The sequence below is a fragment of the Microtus oregoni genome, unplaced genomic scaffold (genome assembly GCF_018167655.1).
Source record: "Microtus oregoni isolate MIOR12 unplaced genomic scaffold, Mior012 000017F_ref0000208, whole genome shotgun sequence".
NCBI lineage: Eukaryota > Metazoa > Chordata > Mammalia > Rodentia > Cricetidae > Microtus > Microtus oregoni.
The window spans coordinates 6,207,230-6,225,611 of record NW_024543076.1 but is presented as its reverse complement, the minus strand read 5'-3'; the positions used below and the strand labels follow the sequence as shown (position 1 = coordinate 6,225,611).

General features: G+C 47.3%; 2 protein-coding genes across 10 annotated transcripts in view; one reads left to right on the top strand and one right to left on the bottom strand.

The window, feature by feature from the left end:
• Fam219a (family with sequence similarity 219 member A) overlaps positions 1-13,159 on the bottom strand; it is a 56,165-nt gene extending 43,006 nt beyond the window's left edge. For 4 of the 8 annotated variants that reach the window (XM_041667406.1, XM_041667410.1, XM_041667407.1 and 1 more), the window contains exon 1: positions 12,789-13,159. In XM_041667406.1, the coding sequence (XP_041523340.1) occupies positions 12,789-12,848 (60 nt within the window). In that variant the 5' untranslated portion in view covers positions 12,849-13,159. The remainder of the gene's footprint in view (positions 1-12,788) is intronic. The other 4 variants (XM_041667408.1, XM_041667409.1, XM_041667404.1 and 1 more) reach the window with 3 other exon arrangements.
• A 359-nt stretch (positions 13,160-13,518) lies between these two features.
• Dnai1 (dynein axonemal intermediate chain 1) overlaps positions 13,519-18,382 on the top strand; it is a 65,610-nt gene continuing 60,746 nt past the window's right edge. Inside the window, exon 1 of one of the 2 annotated variants that reach the window (XM_041667738.1) lies at positions 13,519-13,648. In XM_041667738.1, the coding sequence (XP_041523672.1) occupies positions 13,622-13,648 (27 nt within the window). In that variant the 5' untranslated portion in view covers positions 13,519-13,621. The remainder of the gene's footprint in view (positions 13,649-18,382) is intronic. The other variant, XM_041667739.1, reaches the window with a different exon arrangement.

Here is an 18,382-nt window from a genome sequence, read left to right as displayed (position 1 = left end):
TGTCCAGGATGGTATTCTTCCTTCCCTCTTCCTACCAAGACCTTGGGCCCCTTTCCCATCTCTAGGAGGATATAAGCAAGACAAACAATGCTGGACGACTCAGGTAAGGGCTCTTCATCAGCAGTGCTCATTAAATATTAAATATCACCACACTATTAATAGCTCTCCCAGTGCTACAACAGAGCTGGCAGTGTGGTTAAAGGTTCACTACCAATGGGAGCAGGGCTACACTGGCCCTCCCACGTGCCCATTTCTGAAAACTTACCCAGTGCTGCAAAGGGAGAGGATGGAGAAAGGCCAGTTTAGAAGGGACTCAGTGGGAACAAAAAGTCACTCCCTGTCAGGGCACCCCAGGACCTGAGCTCAGATAGCACTTCCTCACAGGCGGCTCACCTGACACCCCATCTCACTGTTTTCATCCAAGCCACCTTTTCTTGTGTTTCTACCACTCACCTGCTTCTCACTGTGATTTTGGTTGTGTGCTTTAGCTGTTTAGGATCTGTTTCTCCCACTGGCTTGCCAGGTTTGCTTTCTTGATTACTCTATTCCCTACTTCTGGGGCAGTGTCTTGCATACAGCAGATGCTCAGAGGATGTGCTCTGAATATGAATGAATTCTTCAATCCATATATCCCCCTGAAACTCCCACAAATCTTCAATATGTACATCTCTGCTCCCTGGCTTCCACCTACTCATTCCTCAGAATCCCCCAACTCCTGTCTGCTCTTACTCATCCTTGAAACAAGCCAGCTGTCTTCTGTAATTCCATTTCACAAGAACAGGTTTCTTCATTTCTGGACTGTCAAGCCCTGGGAGCAGATGCTTCCTGCCAGTGAGATAGAGGAGGAGCTGGGGGACAAGACTTGGGGACAGCACAGCTCACTGAAGTGGACATCCTGAGCCAGAATGTCATATATACCATTTTAGGTGCTAGGCTAGATAGAGGTTAGAGGCCTTGAGACTAGTTGACAGTACACAAGAATAGCCAGGGAAGGCTTCTTGGAGAAGCAGAGTTGTCCTGATTTTGAAGAATGAATAATATTGAGTAGTCAGAGATAAGAGAGAGTTCTTAAGAGGAGAATATTCTCCATGTACCAATAAAGAGAGGGCGTGGAGGGGCTTGCTGGTCCTGCATGGGGCTGGCATGAATGGAAGAAATGAAGAGCTCTGAGGGATGAAGCTGGTTTAGAGGCCTCACGTGGTGCTTGATGTAGAAAACTGAACTAGGCCTCAAGTTGTAAAGGGGATACCCTGGGCCTGGGACCAGGTTCTGGCCAGGCTAATGCTAGGCTGGCCCCTGGGAACAGTCAAGCCTATTCTCTGTCTTCAGACCCTGCATACAGGAGTACACAATGGACAGCAAGAACCCTCCCAGTGTGGGTCAAGTGCTTGGGAAATCCATTTCTTCTCTCTTAAAAAGGAATTTAGGGTAGGCCTAACACCTTATACAAAAATCCCACACCAGGGTGAAAGAAGGCATGCTTACATCTTGTTGAAAGAAAGAAAGGGAGGCCAGGAAAAGATGGAGCCTGGAGGACAGACCTCAAAATACAGAGATTAGCAGAAGCTCCTCACAGGAACCAAGTGCTGCTCATAGTGTCAGGAACATGACGGCCTCACTCAGCCAGGTTTCTGCTCCAGCACAATTCCTGCTGCTTATTTTGGAAAGAGCATGGCATTTTCCAAAGAGCAGTGTGTCTCCAGGTGTCTTGGCCTCTGGCCAGGTTAAGAGCCACTACCTCAGAGAAGAGAGGGATATGCACCCCTTTATGCTCCCATTCAATGGGGAAAGGAAGGGGTAGGCAGCCCTTCATGCTCCCATCCAGTGGTCCTGCATCTTCTGTGAGAAGTCACAGATAGCTTGAAATCCAACCTTCCTTTCCCAGTCCTGGTCAGTGAGGACTCGAAGCCTTAGTCATGTGCTCTGCTCTCTGAGACTGTTTCCCCACGGCCTGAACAGCTGCAGCTCTTTCAGCTGTTCTCACATAACATGATTTTGGTTCTTTTTGTCACTCTCTTGGATGATGAGAGCAAAGAATTCATGGTTTCAGACAATGCTGACCAGAGCAGAACAGGATAGAAGAGAACCATCTCCTCCTAGGATCTGACTCCATACTTCCATCAGTGTAAGCCAAGAGTAGTTAGCTTTCCTAGTGGCCATCTCGTATGGAAGACTTGTATTAACTTCCTGTCCTCTGAGGCACCAGCTCTCTTTGAAGGTCTACCTCACCAATCTAATCACACAGCCTTACCTTGATTCTACCTTGATGAACTCAGATAACTACCTTTCCAAGAATAATGGTTCTATTACATGCACTAGGAATGTAGGCACATGCTTGTAATCTAACACTTAGGAAGTTGAAGCAGGAGAATTATATGCCTTTGGGGTCAGCCTGGGCTACATAATGAGTTCCATGTCATCATGGGCTACAGAGTGAGGACCTGTTTAAAAAAAAACAAAATAACAGAAAAGATTTACATCCCACAATTGATGTAGCTCTTAATAGTATGAAGCTGCCCTTCCACAGCCCCTGTGGCCCCTCACCTGACTGCCTGTCAGCCCATCTTATGATGAAGTTCCAGGTTTGCCTCCTGATTTTACACTGTGAACAAAAAGGCCACCATATTTCCAATATGCTCCAAGTTTGACAAGACACAAGGCAGAACTATGGAAAGAGATCATGAGCTACAGTGGTAGTCACGGTGATGTGGGCTGCTCAGATCCTACGGACAGGACTGTGTGGAAAACCTTCCAAGTATCCATTTGTGTGGCTAGGACAGCCAGGGTAGGGTGGAGTGGGGGGAGGGGGAGGTAGGGGATATGTCAGCAAAATCCTAGAAGGAAAACTAGGGTCTCCTTAGCCTGGAGTAAAACCAGGAAGATCCTGAGGCTAATAGGGGCTCTTTGTGCTCCTGTTAAGGGATTATTTCATTTTATGTGAGGCCAGCCCCTCATATTAATGAGATATCTGCCTCATTCTGCTTCGTTTTCCTTCTCATCTGCTTGGCAGAGTGAGGGTTCCACCTTCTCACCTAGCCCACCAATTCCCAAAGGACCATTAACTTTGCATATTCTTTAATACCTAACGCTGCAGATCTGGTTAGGGAGTTGGGCTAGGAAAGGTCAGTTTTCAGTTCGAAAGTACCTATGTCACAAGACTGCAGTCTCAGTGAGACAGCTTGCTGAGCAGGCTCCCAGCCCCCAGAGTCTCCCTTTCCTGTGTTGTCTGCCCAGGATAATGATGATGATTAAGGGAAGCCAGGATGGTAGGGCAGAGCATCGAAAGTGCTATTCCTCCCACTGAAGACCATGACAGACATGGAAAGTCAATAATGTCACTCTTCCCATAATACCAGGACTCTTTCTCACACTCTACCTACACATTGCCCCCGACAGACACTACAGTTCAGTCAGCATTGGACTTATCACCCATGCTTTGTGTCACATAGAGACCAAGAGGGTGTGACGTGGTTGTGCAGGAACACCCTTTGGGCTGACACGAGAGGCAGGGCACTTAATAAGGCTTCAGATGGGTCCCGGCACGTCTCTTAAAGCAGGGATTCATTTCTTGTTTTGATCCCAACAGCATTCTTCCTGACAAGACATTTGGACTATCATCTTTATTTTCCATACTGTCTCGCTGAACATAAAAGGACAAATCATTGCCCACAGGCCAAAAGAGAAACAGAACTAAGGCATAGGTAGCCAAGCTAGAACTAAAAGTAATGTTTAAAATGGTTAAAGCATACAAAATATAAATTATATCTCAATAAATTTGTAAAAGCAAACTACTCACAAAACTGAACAAAAGAAAAGTCATTTTTTTCCTCAAACCATGAGAAAAACAAGGGCTATGTACGTGCTTCTCTACCAAAGATCACAAGGTAGCCATAAGTCAGGCCCTGAGTCAAGCTGGTAATATCCACTAGGCCTCACACTGGGTAAGATGGTGTGGCTTCTGAGAAAGGCTCAAAAGAACAGGAAAGAGGCCGGAGAGATGGCTCAGTGGTTAAAAGCACTTGCTATTCTTTTTTTTAATTAATTAATTAATTAATTTATTCGTTATGTATACAATATTCTGTCTGTGTATATGTCTGCAGGCCAGAAAAGGGCACCAGACCTCATTACAGATGGTTGTGAGCCACCATGTGGTTGCCAGGAATTGAACTCAGGACCTTTGGAAGAGCAAGCAATGCTCTTAACCACTTGAGCCATTTCTCCAGCCCAGCACTTGCTATTCTTGTGAAAGACCTGGGTTTGACTCCCAGAGCACACACAGTGGCTCACAATCACCTGAAACTCCAGTCTCAGGGGATTTGATGTCCTCTTCTGATCCCTGCAGGCAAACACATGGTACACAAGCCAAACACTCATAAACATAAGATAAACAGATTTTTAAAAATAATAATTAAAGAACAGAGAAGAATATACATTTAAAGTAGATCAGAACACAGACTCTTCTAAACCAGAGGCTAGAGACAATTGAATAAAACATGTTTGGCTTGATAAGATGTGAGTAGTATAACATTAAAAATAATGTTCTGGGCTGGGTGTGGTATACTCCTTCAGTCCCAACACCCGAGAGCAAAGGTAGGCAAACTGCTATGGTTTTTTTGTGTGTGTGTGTGTTGGGGGGAGCGGGAGGTCAGCCAAGGCTACATAGTATGGGAAAGGTTGAACTTAACACAGTTGGCGATGCTGCCTTACAGCAGGACTTTGCAGAGTTTTTCAATGCTAGTGGATACTCTAGCAGGACAGAGTAGGTAGTGATTTCCTAGGAATTTGGGTAAGAAGACTTTTTTATCTTAAGTATCCCAAAGAATCAATATTATTAACAAAATACTTTAGGAGATGCAGTTCTAAGTCTAAGTCATGGCTAACTATCACTAGTTTCTTTATATATAATTAATATGGGAACTGTAAATAACTCACAGATTGACTGTAGTTATAATAAAAGTAACTATATATTGAAATATATAGAAATATATAGATTCTCACTTCACAGTTTGTGTGTTATTTGGTTTTTTGTTTTTTTTTTTTTCCATACAGTGCTGGTATATTGCCCATGCAGACCTGGAGCTTGCTGTGTATTCCAAACAGAACTCAAACTCAAGATCCTCCTGCCTCAGCCTCCCTAGCATTAGCATTAAAGGTGTACTCCCCATGCTCAGCAATTCAGTAAAAAATTTAATGGAATTTTGAGGATTTCTTTCTTTCTTTTTTTCTTTTTTTTTTGATTTTTCGAGACAGGGTTTCTCCGTAGCTTTTGGTTCCTGTCCTGGAACTAGCTCTTGTAGACCAGGCTGGCCTCGAACTCCCAGAGATCCGCCTGCCTCTGCCTCCCGAGTGCTGGGATTAAAGGCGTGCGCCACCACTGCCCGGCTTGAGGATTTATTTCTTAAATTTTATTTATTTATTTATTTATTTATTTATTTATTTATTTATTTTGTGTGTGTGTGTCTGTCTGCTATGTGTGTGAAGTTGCCCACAGTGGCCAGAAGAGGGCATTGGGACCCTTGGAGGAGTTATAAGTAGTTTTGAGTCTACTTGATGAAAATGCTGGGAATTGAACTTGGGTCCTCTGGAAGAGCAACCAGTGCTCTTAACCAGTGAGCCATCTCTCCAGCCCCTTGGGTATGTTCGTGTGGCTCACATGTGCATGCCAGTGTGTATATACATTTGTGTGAGCACATCTGGAGGTCAGAGATAAATGTTGGTTTTTCCCTTACCACTTCCATTTTATTTTTGAGACAAGCTCATTTGCTGAACCTGGAGCTCACAGATTGCCTAGAGTGGCTGGTCAGTGGGCTCCAGGGATCACCTGTTTCTCTCCAGCGCTGGGACTACAGACCCATTCCACCAGCCTCCTTAGGAAACAATGGCTCCAGACTTCAACCAGACTCTGGGTATCTGCTTTGGTCTGATTCTCCATCCCCAGCTCTCTAGGGAGCTCCTTGTACCAGTTTCCCCACAGTCAGCTGAAAGGCACAGCACAGCTAAGCCCTTTCCGTGCACAAGGCTTGTCTTAGGTTTCTATTGCGGTGATGAACACCATCACCAGAGCAACTTGGGAGGAAAAGGTTTATTTCAGCTTGTAACTCTCAGGTCACTCTCGGTCTCCAAGAAAAGTCAGGGCAGGAACCTGGAGGCAGGCACTGAAGCAGAGGCAATGGAGGAGTGCTGCTTACTGGATTGCTCCTCATGGCTTGCTCTGCCTACTTTCTCTACTTTCTTATAGAACCCAGGACCATCTCTCCAGCGGTGGACCACCCACAGTGGACTTGGTCCTCCCATATTGATCACAAATTAAGAAAATGCCCCACAGACTTGCTTACACGCCAATCTCAGGGAGGCATTTTCTCAGTTGTGGTTTCCTACTCTCCAATAGCTCTAGCTTGTGTCAAGCTGATAAAAAACAAACAAAAAAAAAACCCAAAACAAAAAATCAAAACCAAAACCAAAACAAACCAACAACAACAACAACAAAAAAACAGGACAAGGTTCCGTCTGCTCTCTCTTTGTGTGTGTGTGGTTATGTGTTTGTGTGAATGTATGTGGATGCCTGTGGAAGCCAGAAGATGTGGGATGCCCTAGAACTGGAGTTGCAGGTCATTGTGAGCCTCACACAACATGGGTACTGGGAACTTAACTATGGGTCCTCTGAAGAGCCAAACATTCAAACCATGAAGCCATCTCTCCAACCTATCTTTCTTTGTTTTTTTGAGATAGAGTCTCATGTAGCCCAGGCTGGCCTCAAACTCATTATGTAGCCAAGGATGACCTCAAACTTTTGATCCTCCTGCTTCCCTTTCCCAAGTGCTGGAATTACAGGTGAGCATTACCACACCCAGTTTGTGCAGTGGTGAGGATGGAACCCAGGGTTTTCTGTTCAAGTGCTCTGCCAACTGAGGTACATAACTAGCCCTCCATCTGTCCTTTCTTCGAGGGCAGTGGGGCCCAGAAGCTAATGAGGTTCAAGGGAAGAAGTCTCTACCTTCCATTCCTATTCACACAGGGCTAGCAGCAGTGGGTTCTTGGGCCTGTGAATGAATACTTCGGCACCCCTTGGCTGCAAGGAGTAGTACCCGGGTTTCAAATCAATCCAGCTTGCAGGGTATGAAGTGCTTTAAGAAAAGGGAGGCATATATATGCCCTTTTATCTTGTGACTCTTGTGGATGATGCTGTGGCATGCACACATTCATGGTAGAATAAATCAGTGAAACAAAACCATAAATCTGACCAAACAGATGATAAGTCAGGCCAGAAATTTATACCAGGTCAGAGGATTGCAGATTACACTGGAATCTCAGTGCCTAGAAGGTGGAGGGAGGAGGATCCAAAGTTCAAGGTCACTGTTAGCTGTACTGTGATTTATATTCTTAGCTACACACAGAGGCAGAGGCTGGAAGATCAGGAGTTCAAGATTGTATATAGCAGAGGCAGGAATATCAGAAGTTCAAGATTGTCTATAGCGACTTACTGAGTCTGAGGCCACCCTGGGTAACATGGGATTCTGTCTAGAAAACAATAAAAATCCCATTATGGTTTCTTGCTGCCACCAACTCTGTACTGGGCAAAGTAGGCTGCAGGGGAGAAATATTCAGAGGAGCTTGTACTCGGGGGCCCTGTGAGGCTGGAGGACTCACTGTCAGAAATATTCAGAGGAGCTGTCTTGGGGACCCTATGAAGCTAGGGGCACTGTCATCATGTTTGGCTTTCTAGAACTCCTGAGTTCCCCATAATCTCAGAAGTCAAGCAAAGGAAAAGAGACGCATTCTCTATTACAAGAAGTCCTTAAAGAGGGCCAGGCCTTCATATTTCCTGAGATGGTTAGTGGTGGTCCCTCCTCCATCCAAGTGTCCACATCCGAAACCGTGGAGCTGCCTCTGCTTCCCTAGCTCTCCACCCATCTCTAAAGAGGCTCCATCCTCTGCCCTGGCATTTTATTCACACCTGTCCCCTCCCTCACCCTGCTTTAGTTCAGCCTCATCCTCTTCACCCACCTCCCTATTGACATCTCACCCTCCAGCCTCACCTTCTCCAACCTCTCATTCACCACTAGAGAAACCTAAGCTCAGATTTGTTGCCCTTAGTTACAGCCTTTAATTCATCCCAAATGTACTCTGTATTTTTTTCTTCCATGTCTGGTGCCTGGAATTCTTGCCTTTTCTGCACCACATCAGACTTGTGTTCCTAATTCTCTTCGAAGAGCTGGTTAGCAGTGTTGACTCTGTGAAGTCCTCCCTTACCATTGGATAAGAGCCCCATCTTTGGGCACTGGGCCCTGCTTCTTGGTTCTCCTGTGGTGCTCATGGTGCCTCAAACAACCCTGCTCTGGGCATACTTCTACAGTGAGAATCTACTTGTTGAGCCCAGCCCAGCATCTAGGTTCTTTCTTAGAATTTTTTTTTTTTTTTTTGAGAAGGAGCTGTGTATGTAAAGACTAAGGTTCTGGCAAACCCAAACTCAGTTTTCCATAGAGGAAGATGGAGAGGGATGTCCTCTCTCCAGGAGCCACATGGATACACTGGGAGAATCCACCCTTAACTGAAAAGCCATCTGACTACAAGGCACATAGACTAGAGCAGACATATAGGCTAGTCTTCCAAAATGCTCATCTACTATCTTTGTGATGCTCTGTCTTCCACTTTCAGGAAATGGCCCAGTCACTGAGTTGACGCCCTGGCAATCTCCATCCCTTAGACTCAACAGGTAACAGCAGTCTCAAACTCCTCTTTCAGCTCCAACAGCCAAAAAGTCAGAATGGCAGCATCCTCTCACTCTCAGGATCACTATGCACTGCTATTCATGCTGACATATACCTATAAACCTTCCTGTTATCATTTGAGCCCATCCTTCTCCTGGAGCTGTTACTAGTCTCTGCATCCTTAAAGTACCAGGAACTGAGCAGACATGTAGCAAACACTCATGAACTAAACAAATGAGTTAATGGGTAATCTGGTTTCAGTGAGGCCAGACTAGCATTCTCTCAAGCGTGCAAGGACCACGTCTGCTGCCATATGCCACTCTGTATCTTATGCCTCCAACTGCACAGGAGGCAGAGTGTTGCTTGATGAAATTAAGTACTCAAAAGCTCTATTTGTTTTTCTTGCAACAAATCTCTTCCAAGATGTAGACTGTGTGGCTGCACCAACCAGTTGAACAGACAACAGGCCAGAGGGCTGCCACTCATACCAATAACAGCCCAAATACTACTCAATTGCTCAACAGAGCCCTGGGAAGCAGGGAGTTCCCCAGGATCAGTGAGGTGTATGGCACAGCTGTCACACAAAATGGGTCATCCCAAAGTTTCTGGAAGACAGACACAGCAGGAGCAGAGCCCAGGGAATAGATCATCAAGAAGAGCTCCTGTCTCTTTCCTAAGGAGACAAGAAGAGACCCTGGGGAGCCCAGAGATAGGCTGGGACCTGGTTCAGCTGCTGAGATGCATCCAGGCCAGTTAAATAATTGGCATGATAGGGAAAGAAGGGAAGCCACTCCTTTTGGGCAAACTCCCACCCCACACAGGAGGCTCAAGGCAGCTGTGGTAACAGCAGCAGCAACAACAAGGCAGGGATTTCTTCCTCTGCCTCCCACTAGCTGAGAGCTAATGCTTAAATTAGCACCTTGGAAACACCCAGATCTACTGGCTGCACCTTCTCTCTCAAGGGCTGCCACTCCCCCAAGCCTCTTTTTCAAGATGAGTTTCTCTTTCAAGTAAAAATAAAGAAAAAGATGCTTCTCCTAGGGGAGGGCTATTGTATGATGGGGCCCAAGACACAGGCCTCTGTCCATACATGCAGGTCCTGAAAGGGGCAATGAAGCCAATAATGGAGCTTCCATTTTTTTCTTGGGGTCTAAGGAGGCAGACTTCACTCTGCTCTCAGGGAGCTCACTCATGGAATGAGCTAGAGAAATAAGCTTTTTACCGAACTGTGTGTTCCAGCAGGGCATGGCCCCATCTAAACTTATGTGGCTAATCACTGTGTTCCTGATACCTTGTGTAGTATTTGAAACAGTGTAGATGGTCAAATTGGTAACTCAATTTTCTGAGTCAATATATCAGACACCGTGGTATTCTTTGGAAGGGAGAATGAGGAACTATTGTTTGCTAGGTGGTGGTGGCACACGCCTTTTATCCCAGCACTTGGGAGGCAGAGGCAGGTGGATCTCTGTGAGTTAGAGGCCAGCCTGGTCTACAAGAGCTGGTTCCAGGATAGGCTCCAAAAAGGAACTATTGTTTAAACATTAAATGAATAGTTTGTCTTCATTTTTGTAAATGGAAAACCAGTTCAAAGAGAATGAGAGACTTCCTAGAGGTCACTATAAATAACAGCAAAAAGTGGAAGACATCCCAAGTGCATCTGAGCCTGGGACCCTGCTTTTGATGGTCTTTCCCCAAGCACCCCACAAAATTGTTCTACCCTCTCCTTCTGTGGTGTGTACCTTGATTCCTTATGACCCAAATGAAGGTCCCTGGGGGAAAGGCTACACAAGGGTCTGCTGCTCTCAACAGAATAAAGGGCCCTTAAGGATTCTGGGGTGTCTCTAGATTTGAATATAGGAGCAGAGTCAAGAAACAGGGTCTATGACCCATAAGTGTTGGGCTATATTGTTATTTCTTTAAGATTCACTCAACCTCAACACAGTCTTCTCGTGCAGACTACCCTAGCTTTCAAAAAAGGGTGTGAGCAGCTACAGCTATCCTAATGAGCACCCCCTCACCGCAAACTCCTCCTTCTTCAGGGCCACACAAACCAAAACAGCTCAGGAGTCTTCCACCCGTGATTAAGAATAATACCAGGGCCGGGCGGTGGTGGCGCACGCCTTTAATCCCAGCACTCGGGAGGCAGAGGCAGGCGGATCTCTGTGAGTTCGAGACCAGCCTGGTCTACAAGAGCTAGTTCCAGGACAGGCTCCAAAACCACAGAGAAACCCTGTCTCGAAAAACAAAACAAAAAACAAACAAACAAAAAAAAAGAATAATACCAGGAAATAACCGTCACCAAGGATATCTGCACAAACCTGATGGCCTTACCCCTTCTTCTCTTTCTTGGACAGCTATTATCTCAGGAACCTCAGATGAGAAAAAAGAACCAACTCCTTTATTCGACTTACTAGAAGCTCCACCCCCTTCACCCACCCTTCCACACAGGATTAGCTTAGATTAGTTTAGAACTGGAAGGGCATTCTAGTTTGGAAACAAGGTTAGCTGAATAGGGAGCCTATAAAGCAAAGTTCTAACCCAATCAAGGTCCTTCTTTACGTTCATAGCACAGACTGCTCCCTGGGGGATTTTATGGTAGAGGAATCAATGTAGGAAAAAGTCCTCCAGGACCTCTCTCAGTTTAATGCTGTACACTTCTACAAAGCCCAGTCTGTTCCAATATCACAAAATGTAGAAGACATGTATCTCCAGCTAGATGCCAATTATCCAGCAAACTATGTGGCATGGGGATTGCCATAGCTCCCACCTTTCTACCTTGGTCCATCTTAGCTACTGTAATAGGCAAGTTACTTATCTAGGAAACCATAAAGCATACTGTCAATTGTGAAGCTGCAGACCCAAGAGAAGAACCTATTCTGGGCCACCCTGACTAACACCGAGGGAAGAGACCTAGGGAGCCCCGGAGCTTCAGAGGTGGAAGAGCAAAAGTCAGTGCCAGCAGAGAGCACGGAATCCACACCTTTTGGTTCCCAGCCTCTCCTGCCTCCTTTTAGCTCTTACAGCACGGGCCCCAAGGTGGGTGAAGTGAACGAATACAGCCTCAGCATTCTGCCCCTCCCCCTTCTCTAGTCCAGCTGGCTAGGCCTCTGACCTTCCTACCCATTTGCTGGCCCCAATGACAGCCAGGTAGCCCTAGGGCAATGGCCAACAGGCATCATCTTCTTTAGGCCATGCCTCCACAAACCGGTATCACCCTCCCCCTTCCATCCCCTTGGCGCCGGCATCGATGACATCATTCCTGCCTGACTCCAGGACCGCGGACCCGAGGCAGGATCCCCCGCCCTGCAAAGACTCCAAGCACGTAGGCCTAAGATGACAAGGGCTCTTCCGAATTCCCAACCGGTCTGTACAGGCTGCTCCAGCGCAGCGCCACCTCCTATCCTGGAGGTATCTTAGTGTTCGCATGGACACCCTTGATCCTTGATGACATCTCGCCACCGCACACTCTTCCCCGATTCCAGATGCCCCCAGCTTGAACTGGGGGCGCTCCTCTCTCTCGAGAAGGGAATTCCCAGGGCCTGCACCGAACCTCTGCCCTCATCGGTGCCTGGTTCCCATTCAGCTTGCTATTTATATAAAGGACTGGAGGGCAGGCCTCTGCAAAAGCCTATTTGCAGTCCTCTTTAGACTGACTGATCTCCTGGCCTTCTCCCTCGCCCTGAGCATCACAGGCCTCGAAGGCTAAACGCCTTTCTTACCCACCCCCATCCCGATTCTCTGGGCCTGCGGCCAAAGCAAAGATGCCCTATGACACCCTCTAGATGACCCCCCCCCCCCCCACTAGCGGTGTGCGCTATCGGGCTTCTCTCTGTCCTATCCGACCGCGTTCTGCCTCCACTGACCGGGTCCTCCGCCCTTCCAGGTCCTTCGCTCTCACCGCAGGTAGTCTCCCACGGTTTTCTCGCTCTGCAAGACTCCCTCCCCCGGCACTGCGTTTTCAGGGCTCCCCCTGCCTTATCAGATGGCGCTCCCCTCGCACAATCCCCACGGCCTAGTTCCTTCCCTCCCCTCCGGCGGCGCCCCTCCCGGCCCTGGCCTGCCCGCCGCCCGCCCCCTCACCAGCGGCTGCATCTCCGAGTGCGCGGTGGGCACCTGGAACCGGTCGATCTCCTCCATCATGGTGCCGGCGGGCGAGCGGGCCAGGGGCCGGGCGCGGCCAGGGACGCCGACGGGACCGCGCGGGGCGGCGGCCCCAGAAGCCCGGCAGATGATGCAGACTAGGCCGCCCCTGACCAGTCGGGCGGATAAGCGGATGGAAGGATGGACAGGCGGCGAGAGGCTCGCGGGCTGACTGTGGCCGGCGTAGCTCCGTGGGGTTGCCTAGAGCTACCGCGGCACTGGCCCCGCGGAGCCGCAGGTCTTGCCTCGCCTCCTCCTCCGCCGCCGCCTCCTGTCAGCAGCTCAGCCACTGCGGTGACTCTGCAACTCCACTTCCGGGTCCGGGACACCGCCCGGACTTGCATTATTCATGAGAAGGCGGGGTCTGGAAGCCCTAGCCCTGCCCACTTGCGGGAGCTCCCAGTGCGCGCGGCGGGCGGACGTCTTTTTTTTTTTTTTTTTGCTGCGGGGGCGGGGCTTAGCGGAGCCAGAGGAGCCTGGCGGAGCCAGCTCCGCCTCCACCCCGTGCCGGGAGGGGGCGCTAGGCGCGCCTGCGCTTTGGCTGCCTGTCGGTTGCTGGGTAACCGCGTCAGGGAGGAGCCGATGCTGTTCTACAAGGGCGCGGGGGACCCACGACGACAGCTGTCCCTGAAGAACCCTGGTAACTGGGAATTGAAGTGGAAGAGAGTCTGCATTTCTTGTGTGTGGTCCAGAAGGAGAGAATTCTCCCCAGGAAAGGGAGCATTTTGTAGGCTTCTTTTTCAGGGTTTGAGGTGCTTTCCATTTTTGCAGCAATGCCCCAGAAACAGACTCGTAAGCAGGTAATGTCATACTGTGGCCTGCTGTCTTCTGATGACCTCTGACCTTAACCGCCAATTATTCCCTGTTGATCGCCAGCCTCTCTCTCTTGTGACTCCTGGCTTGTGTTCCCACTGACCTGATTCTCCCGTTCTCTCTCACAAATCTGTCCTTCGCTCCCATATTTTCCTGAACCCACTGTCATTTTATTTTTAGCCTCATCTGTCCTTTCCCTATTTCCACCTCTTCACTTCACAGGCCTATCCCCTCCAGTCCATCTCTCTTAGCCCTTCCACCTCTACTCCCTTCAGCCCCTTCTTCATTGCCCCTCTCATTCTTGTCCCAAAGGACTTTTTGTCCAGCATTCTGCTGTACAGTGCTCTGAGCTAAGTGTGGGGACAAGGGGCCATTCGCCATGTGGGAGTTTTGAGAGAGAAGTCAAACAGACAAGAGGAGGAGAAAGACTCTTTCCCTGCCATCAAACTTGTCTCCTCCCTATGAGACTCAGCCATGTGAATGCTGTATCTATGTCATCTGGCAAGATGTCATCCTTCCCACGGGAGTTTCCAATCAAATCACCCCCAGGATCACCACGGATGACAAGCTAGTCTTGGGTTCTCAAGGAACATTCTGAGATATAAAAGAATGACTCCGTCCTTCAGAAATTGCTTTTCTAACTTCTCTTAAGGCTTCATTTGTTTTTAAGTTTTCTACACTTTAAGCTTAGGTATATTGAGATTGGGAGGGCAGATCTATATCCATGATGTTTGTGACTTTGCATATTTTGGTACATATTTTTGTATACTAACCTTGTGCCCTCCACTTCTTTTACGTTGGTCATCTAAAGTTGAAGAGCCTATTATTCTTAGAGTTATGTAGCCATTGAGAGGTTATTCTGTTCATGTGTTGGCCATGCCCTAGTTTTATGTTGTGTCCGAGCTGTGTTTTGAAACTATTGTAGGGTGCTTAAGGCAGCTGGCCCTTAGTTTATGGGCAGCTTGCTTTAATTTGAAAGTACCAAGGTCTAGCTAGTGATATATAATAAGATCCTTTTATATGTTCTGGGTTTTGACAGAGTTGTACACTTATAGATACAATCAAAATATAGAATATGTCCCCTATTACAAGAAAGTCTCTGTGCCTTAGTCCACTTGAGCTCTCCCTCCCTCTTCCCTCTAACAATTGGTCTAGCATCTTGGACTTTAAACAGGAGGCATGTCTCCAGTCTCATTAGGGGAAGCATCGATGACTAGTTACATTGAGAGCAGAAAGAGGTGGCAACAGATAGTGAGGACAGCAACCTAGGTGAACGGGCCCGCACACCTCAGCCCTGTCGGCTGGAGGGAAGGGTATTTCAGTTACGGCCGCACACCTCAGCCCTGTCAGCTGGAGGGAAGGGTATTTCAGTACACTATGAGCACTAGTCTGCTGTAACCAAAGGTTAGGCTGTGTTTATCATGATCTTGTCTGGGCGAAACTCAATTTAGATCAGTACTAGATACTAAGGTATACTTAGTACTGGACATACTTGGGATGTTGTTTCTGACTCTTAGGGTAAAGAGAGCAGAGAGAGAAGAGTTCCTGGGACTGAAGGAGAGGAAGGCATGTAGGTTGAAGCAGTAGACAGGCTTCAGGGAGGAGGACAGTAGGCCTTGGAAGCCCACAGTGGTGAGGAAAGGTCAGGATCGGGATAGTTAGAGGACAGAGAGAAGCTTACTGTCGGTTCATGACATGCCACTGATCAGGTCTTTTAAAGGTGTGTGTGTGTGTGTGTGTGTGTGTGTGTGTGTGTGTGTGTAGGTGGCTGTTGAGACGAGAGGCATCAGATACCCCTGGAGTTAGAATTTCAGATGGTTGCCAGCCAGCAGAAGTGGACTCTGGGAATCAGACTCAGGTTGTCTGCAGGAGCAGTTCATGCTCCTGACGGCGGAACCATCTCTCCCGTCCTGCTTTTTAGTATTTTCGATTGCTCTTAAAGAGTCTCAAAAGTCTAACTAGGTTGTTTCAAAGGGAAGGACGACCCCAAATGGACTGCTACCCAGTCTACTTCAGACTTAACATTACCTACATGAGAATTCTCCCATGAGTACCCTGACCTGCCCTCTCCCTGCAGACCGATATCCACACTTTCTCCTTCAGGCCTTTGAAACTGCTCTTGCCCTGTGGCTGGTGCAGTCTTTTCCGCCTGCTGCCATCTGCTTCACCTTGCCCTGCCCTAAATTTCCTTTTTCTTTCTTGTATGTCAAGTTTCAACGCAGTATTCCTATTTTCCTACAAAGGACTAAGTCCACTTTCTGGAAACAGAGCAGGGTGACATGGCTACCCCTGTATAAACTCTATTGTGGCAAAGCTCAAATACGTATTCTCATTCATTGTTCCTCTCCGTTTCTTGGATAAAACCTTGCATATATTTAATTCTGAAAGAAACTGGTCGAATATCAGTCTGGATGCACAAGCTTGTCTTTGGAAGTTTTCATCTGAGTGTGTTTGATGGATGGGAAGGAGGAAGCCTGGATGAGACTACTAATAACAGGAAGCTTAGTGAGACCTGGAAATGCATGTATGAACGAACTCCTCTGGGCTCTGGGTGTGTGGCTGCCTTGGCAGCAGGGCTATGAATGACTTGGGTTTGAACTATGCTCATCTGTGGCTTAGGAGCTAGGTGTAAGGTACTAAGAGGTTAAAAATCTTCATGAGGTAACTACTCCGTCTTATGCAGTAATTGCAGATGGAGAGGGTCTTCTCTGTGCCAGGTACTGTCGTAGGTATCGGTGACACAGAAGGAGACAACACACATGCACAAAAGATAAGCTCTTGTGGAGCTTATCTGCCATGTGCAGGGAGACTGTCAACAAATAAATAAGTAAAGCACGTGGTATGTTAGACAGTAGTGGGTGCCGAGAAGAAACACAAATCAGGGTGATGTAGTTAGACATTTGCCTTCAGATGATTGTAATTTAAATAAAGTCTTCAGAGGCAACAACAGAGCAAAAACCTTCAAGAAAGGCAGGAGGTGTGGTATCACTGGGGGCGGGGGAGTGGGGAGCCTTCCAGACGGTTGGCACAGCAAGTGTAAGGCTCCTGTGGCTGGGCCCTGCTATTCATGTTCTGGCTCAGCAAGGCAGAGAGGCAGGTAGTGGGGACAAGGTCAGAGAGGTGTCTCTTGCCTCTCATGCTTTTACCCCCAAGAGTTAATCAAATAACTCACACCATATTAAAGCGGTCACGATGGCACTCCATGAATCATAATTTGTAATTAAAATGCATGAATGCCAGGCACCGTAAACCCCAGCTCCAAACATCCCTGGTAATGCCCCATGACAAACTGCCCTTCCTAAAAGTGGTGAGCATGCCAGCTAGCTGTGTGTGTTATGCGCAGGAGCTTTGCAGCGTTGCCAAACATTGCCTGGCAGCCAGACTTCTTAGTAGAAAACCAAATTAGAGTCTTCTGTGAACTCCAGTTAAGAGCTAATTTTAGTTTATGACTAACAAATTTTAGTACCCCTTTATAACTCAGTTGGTTATCATTAAAAAAAAAGACCTGGAATTTTGCATTGTTTGCTTATAAAAGTCCCCCCCCCCCAAAAGGACTTACATTTAGTCAACTTTGTGGTCTTTCAAGAAACCCCCCTGGGGCAACACTTTCAGAAATAGTGATCTGGATGAAAACTTACTAGGGAGTAAGGGGCAGGATTGGCGAGAGATTGGAAGAGAGCATTAGATAAGTAATTTCTTCCCAGACTTTTCCACCTCACTTCCTTCTAAATACCTCTCAGTCTAAATCACTCCCATTCTCAAACCCAATCTATAAACCTCTCCCACCTAGAATGCTACAGAAGGCTCGCACATGCTCATGCCCCTTCAAATCCATTCTCTACACTGCATCAAAAATATTTTTTTTTTCACTAAGCATGGTAGCACACAGCAAGGCCTTGCTTCAAAAAACAAAAATTTGCGCCGATGAGATGTCTCAGTGGGAAAAGAGGAGCTTGGCATCAAGCCTGAAGACTCGAATTCTATCCTGAGAACCCATATGGTAGAAGGAGAAAACCAATTGCCAGAGATGGTCCTCTGGCCTCCTCATGCATGATATGGTACATGAGTGCCCGCAAGAGCTCACACACACACACACATAGATAAATAAACACATAAATGTAATTCAAAACAAACCAAACCCCAAATCTTTCCAAACTGCCAACACGATTAGGCTATTCCCCGTTCAGAACTTTTTAATGACTCCCATTGTTTTCCGGATAGAGTCCCGATTTTTAGATAATCCCTTGGGGCCTGAATGGACTGAGGCTTGCTCATGCGTTAAAACTTAATGTGTACTGTTCTTCCCTCACCAATACTGTACCTCACTTGTGTGTGCTATCCCCTATTTATGATATTTTGTTTTGTTTGTCATGGGGCCCAGATGAAGCAGGCCTTGAGCTCCTGAACCTCCTGTTTTTGCCTCCCAAATGCTGTGACTACAGGCATGCCTGCCTTTCCCTCTGTTCCAAACAGTCTTCATATCCTCACTCATACATGTAATCCCAAGATTTTTAAGTCAGATGTCAATCCCCACAACCCGTTCTGATGTCTCTTGCCCTGTTACTGAAGATGGGGCTAAAGTTCATAGTTGTTCATATTTACGTCTGCATTATTATGCTGTATGTTCCTTTCTCCCATAGCGTGAATCAAGGTTTGTGATTATTCATTCATTTGGTTATGTAATTGTTTGGTCGTTGTGTGTCTCTTGTGAGATTGTATGC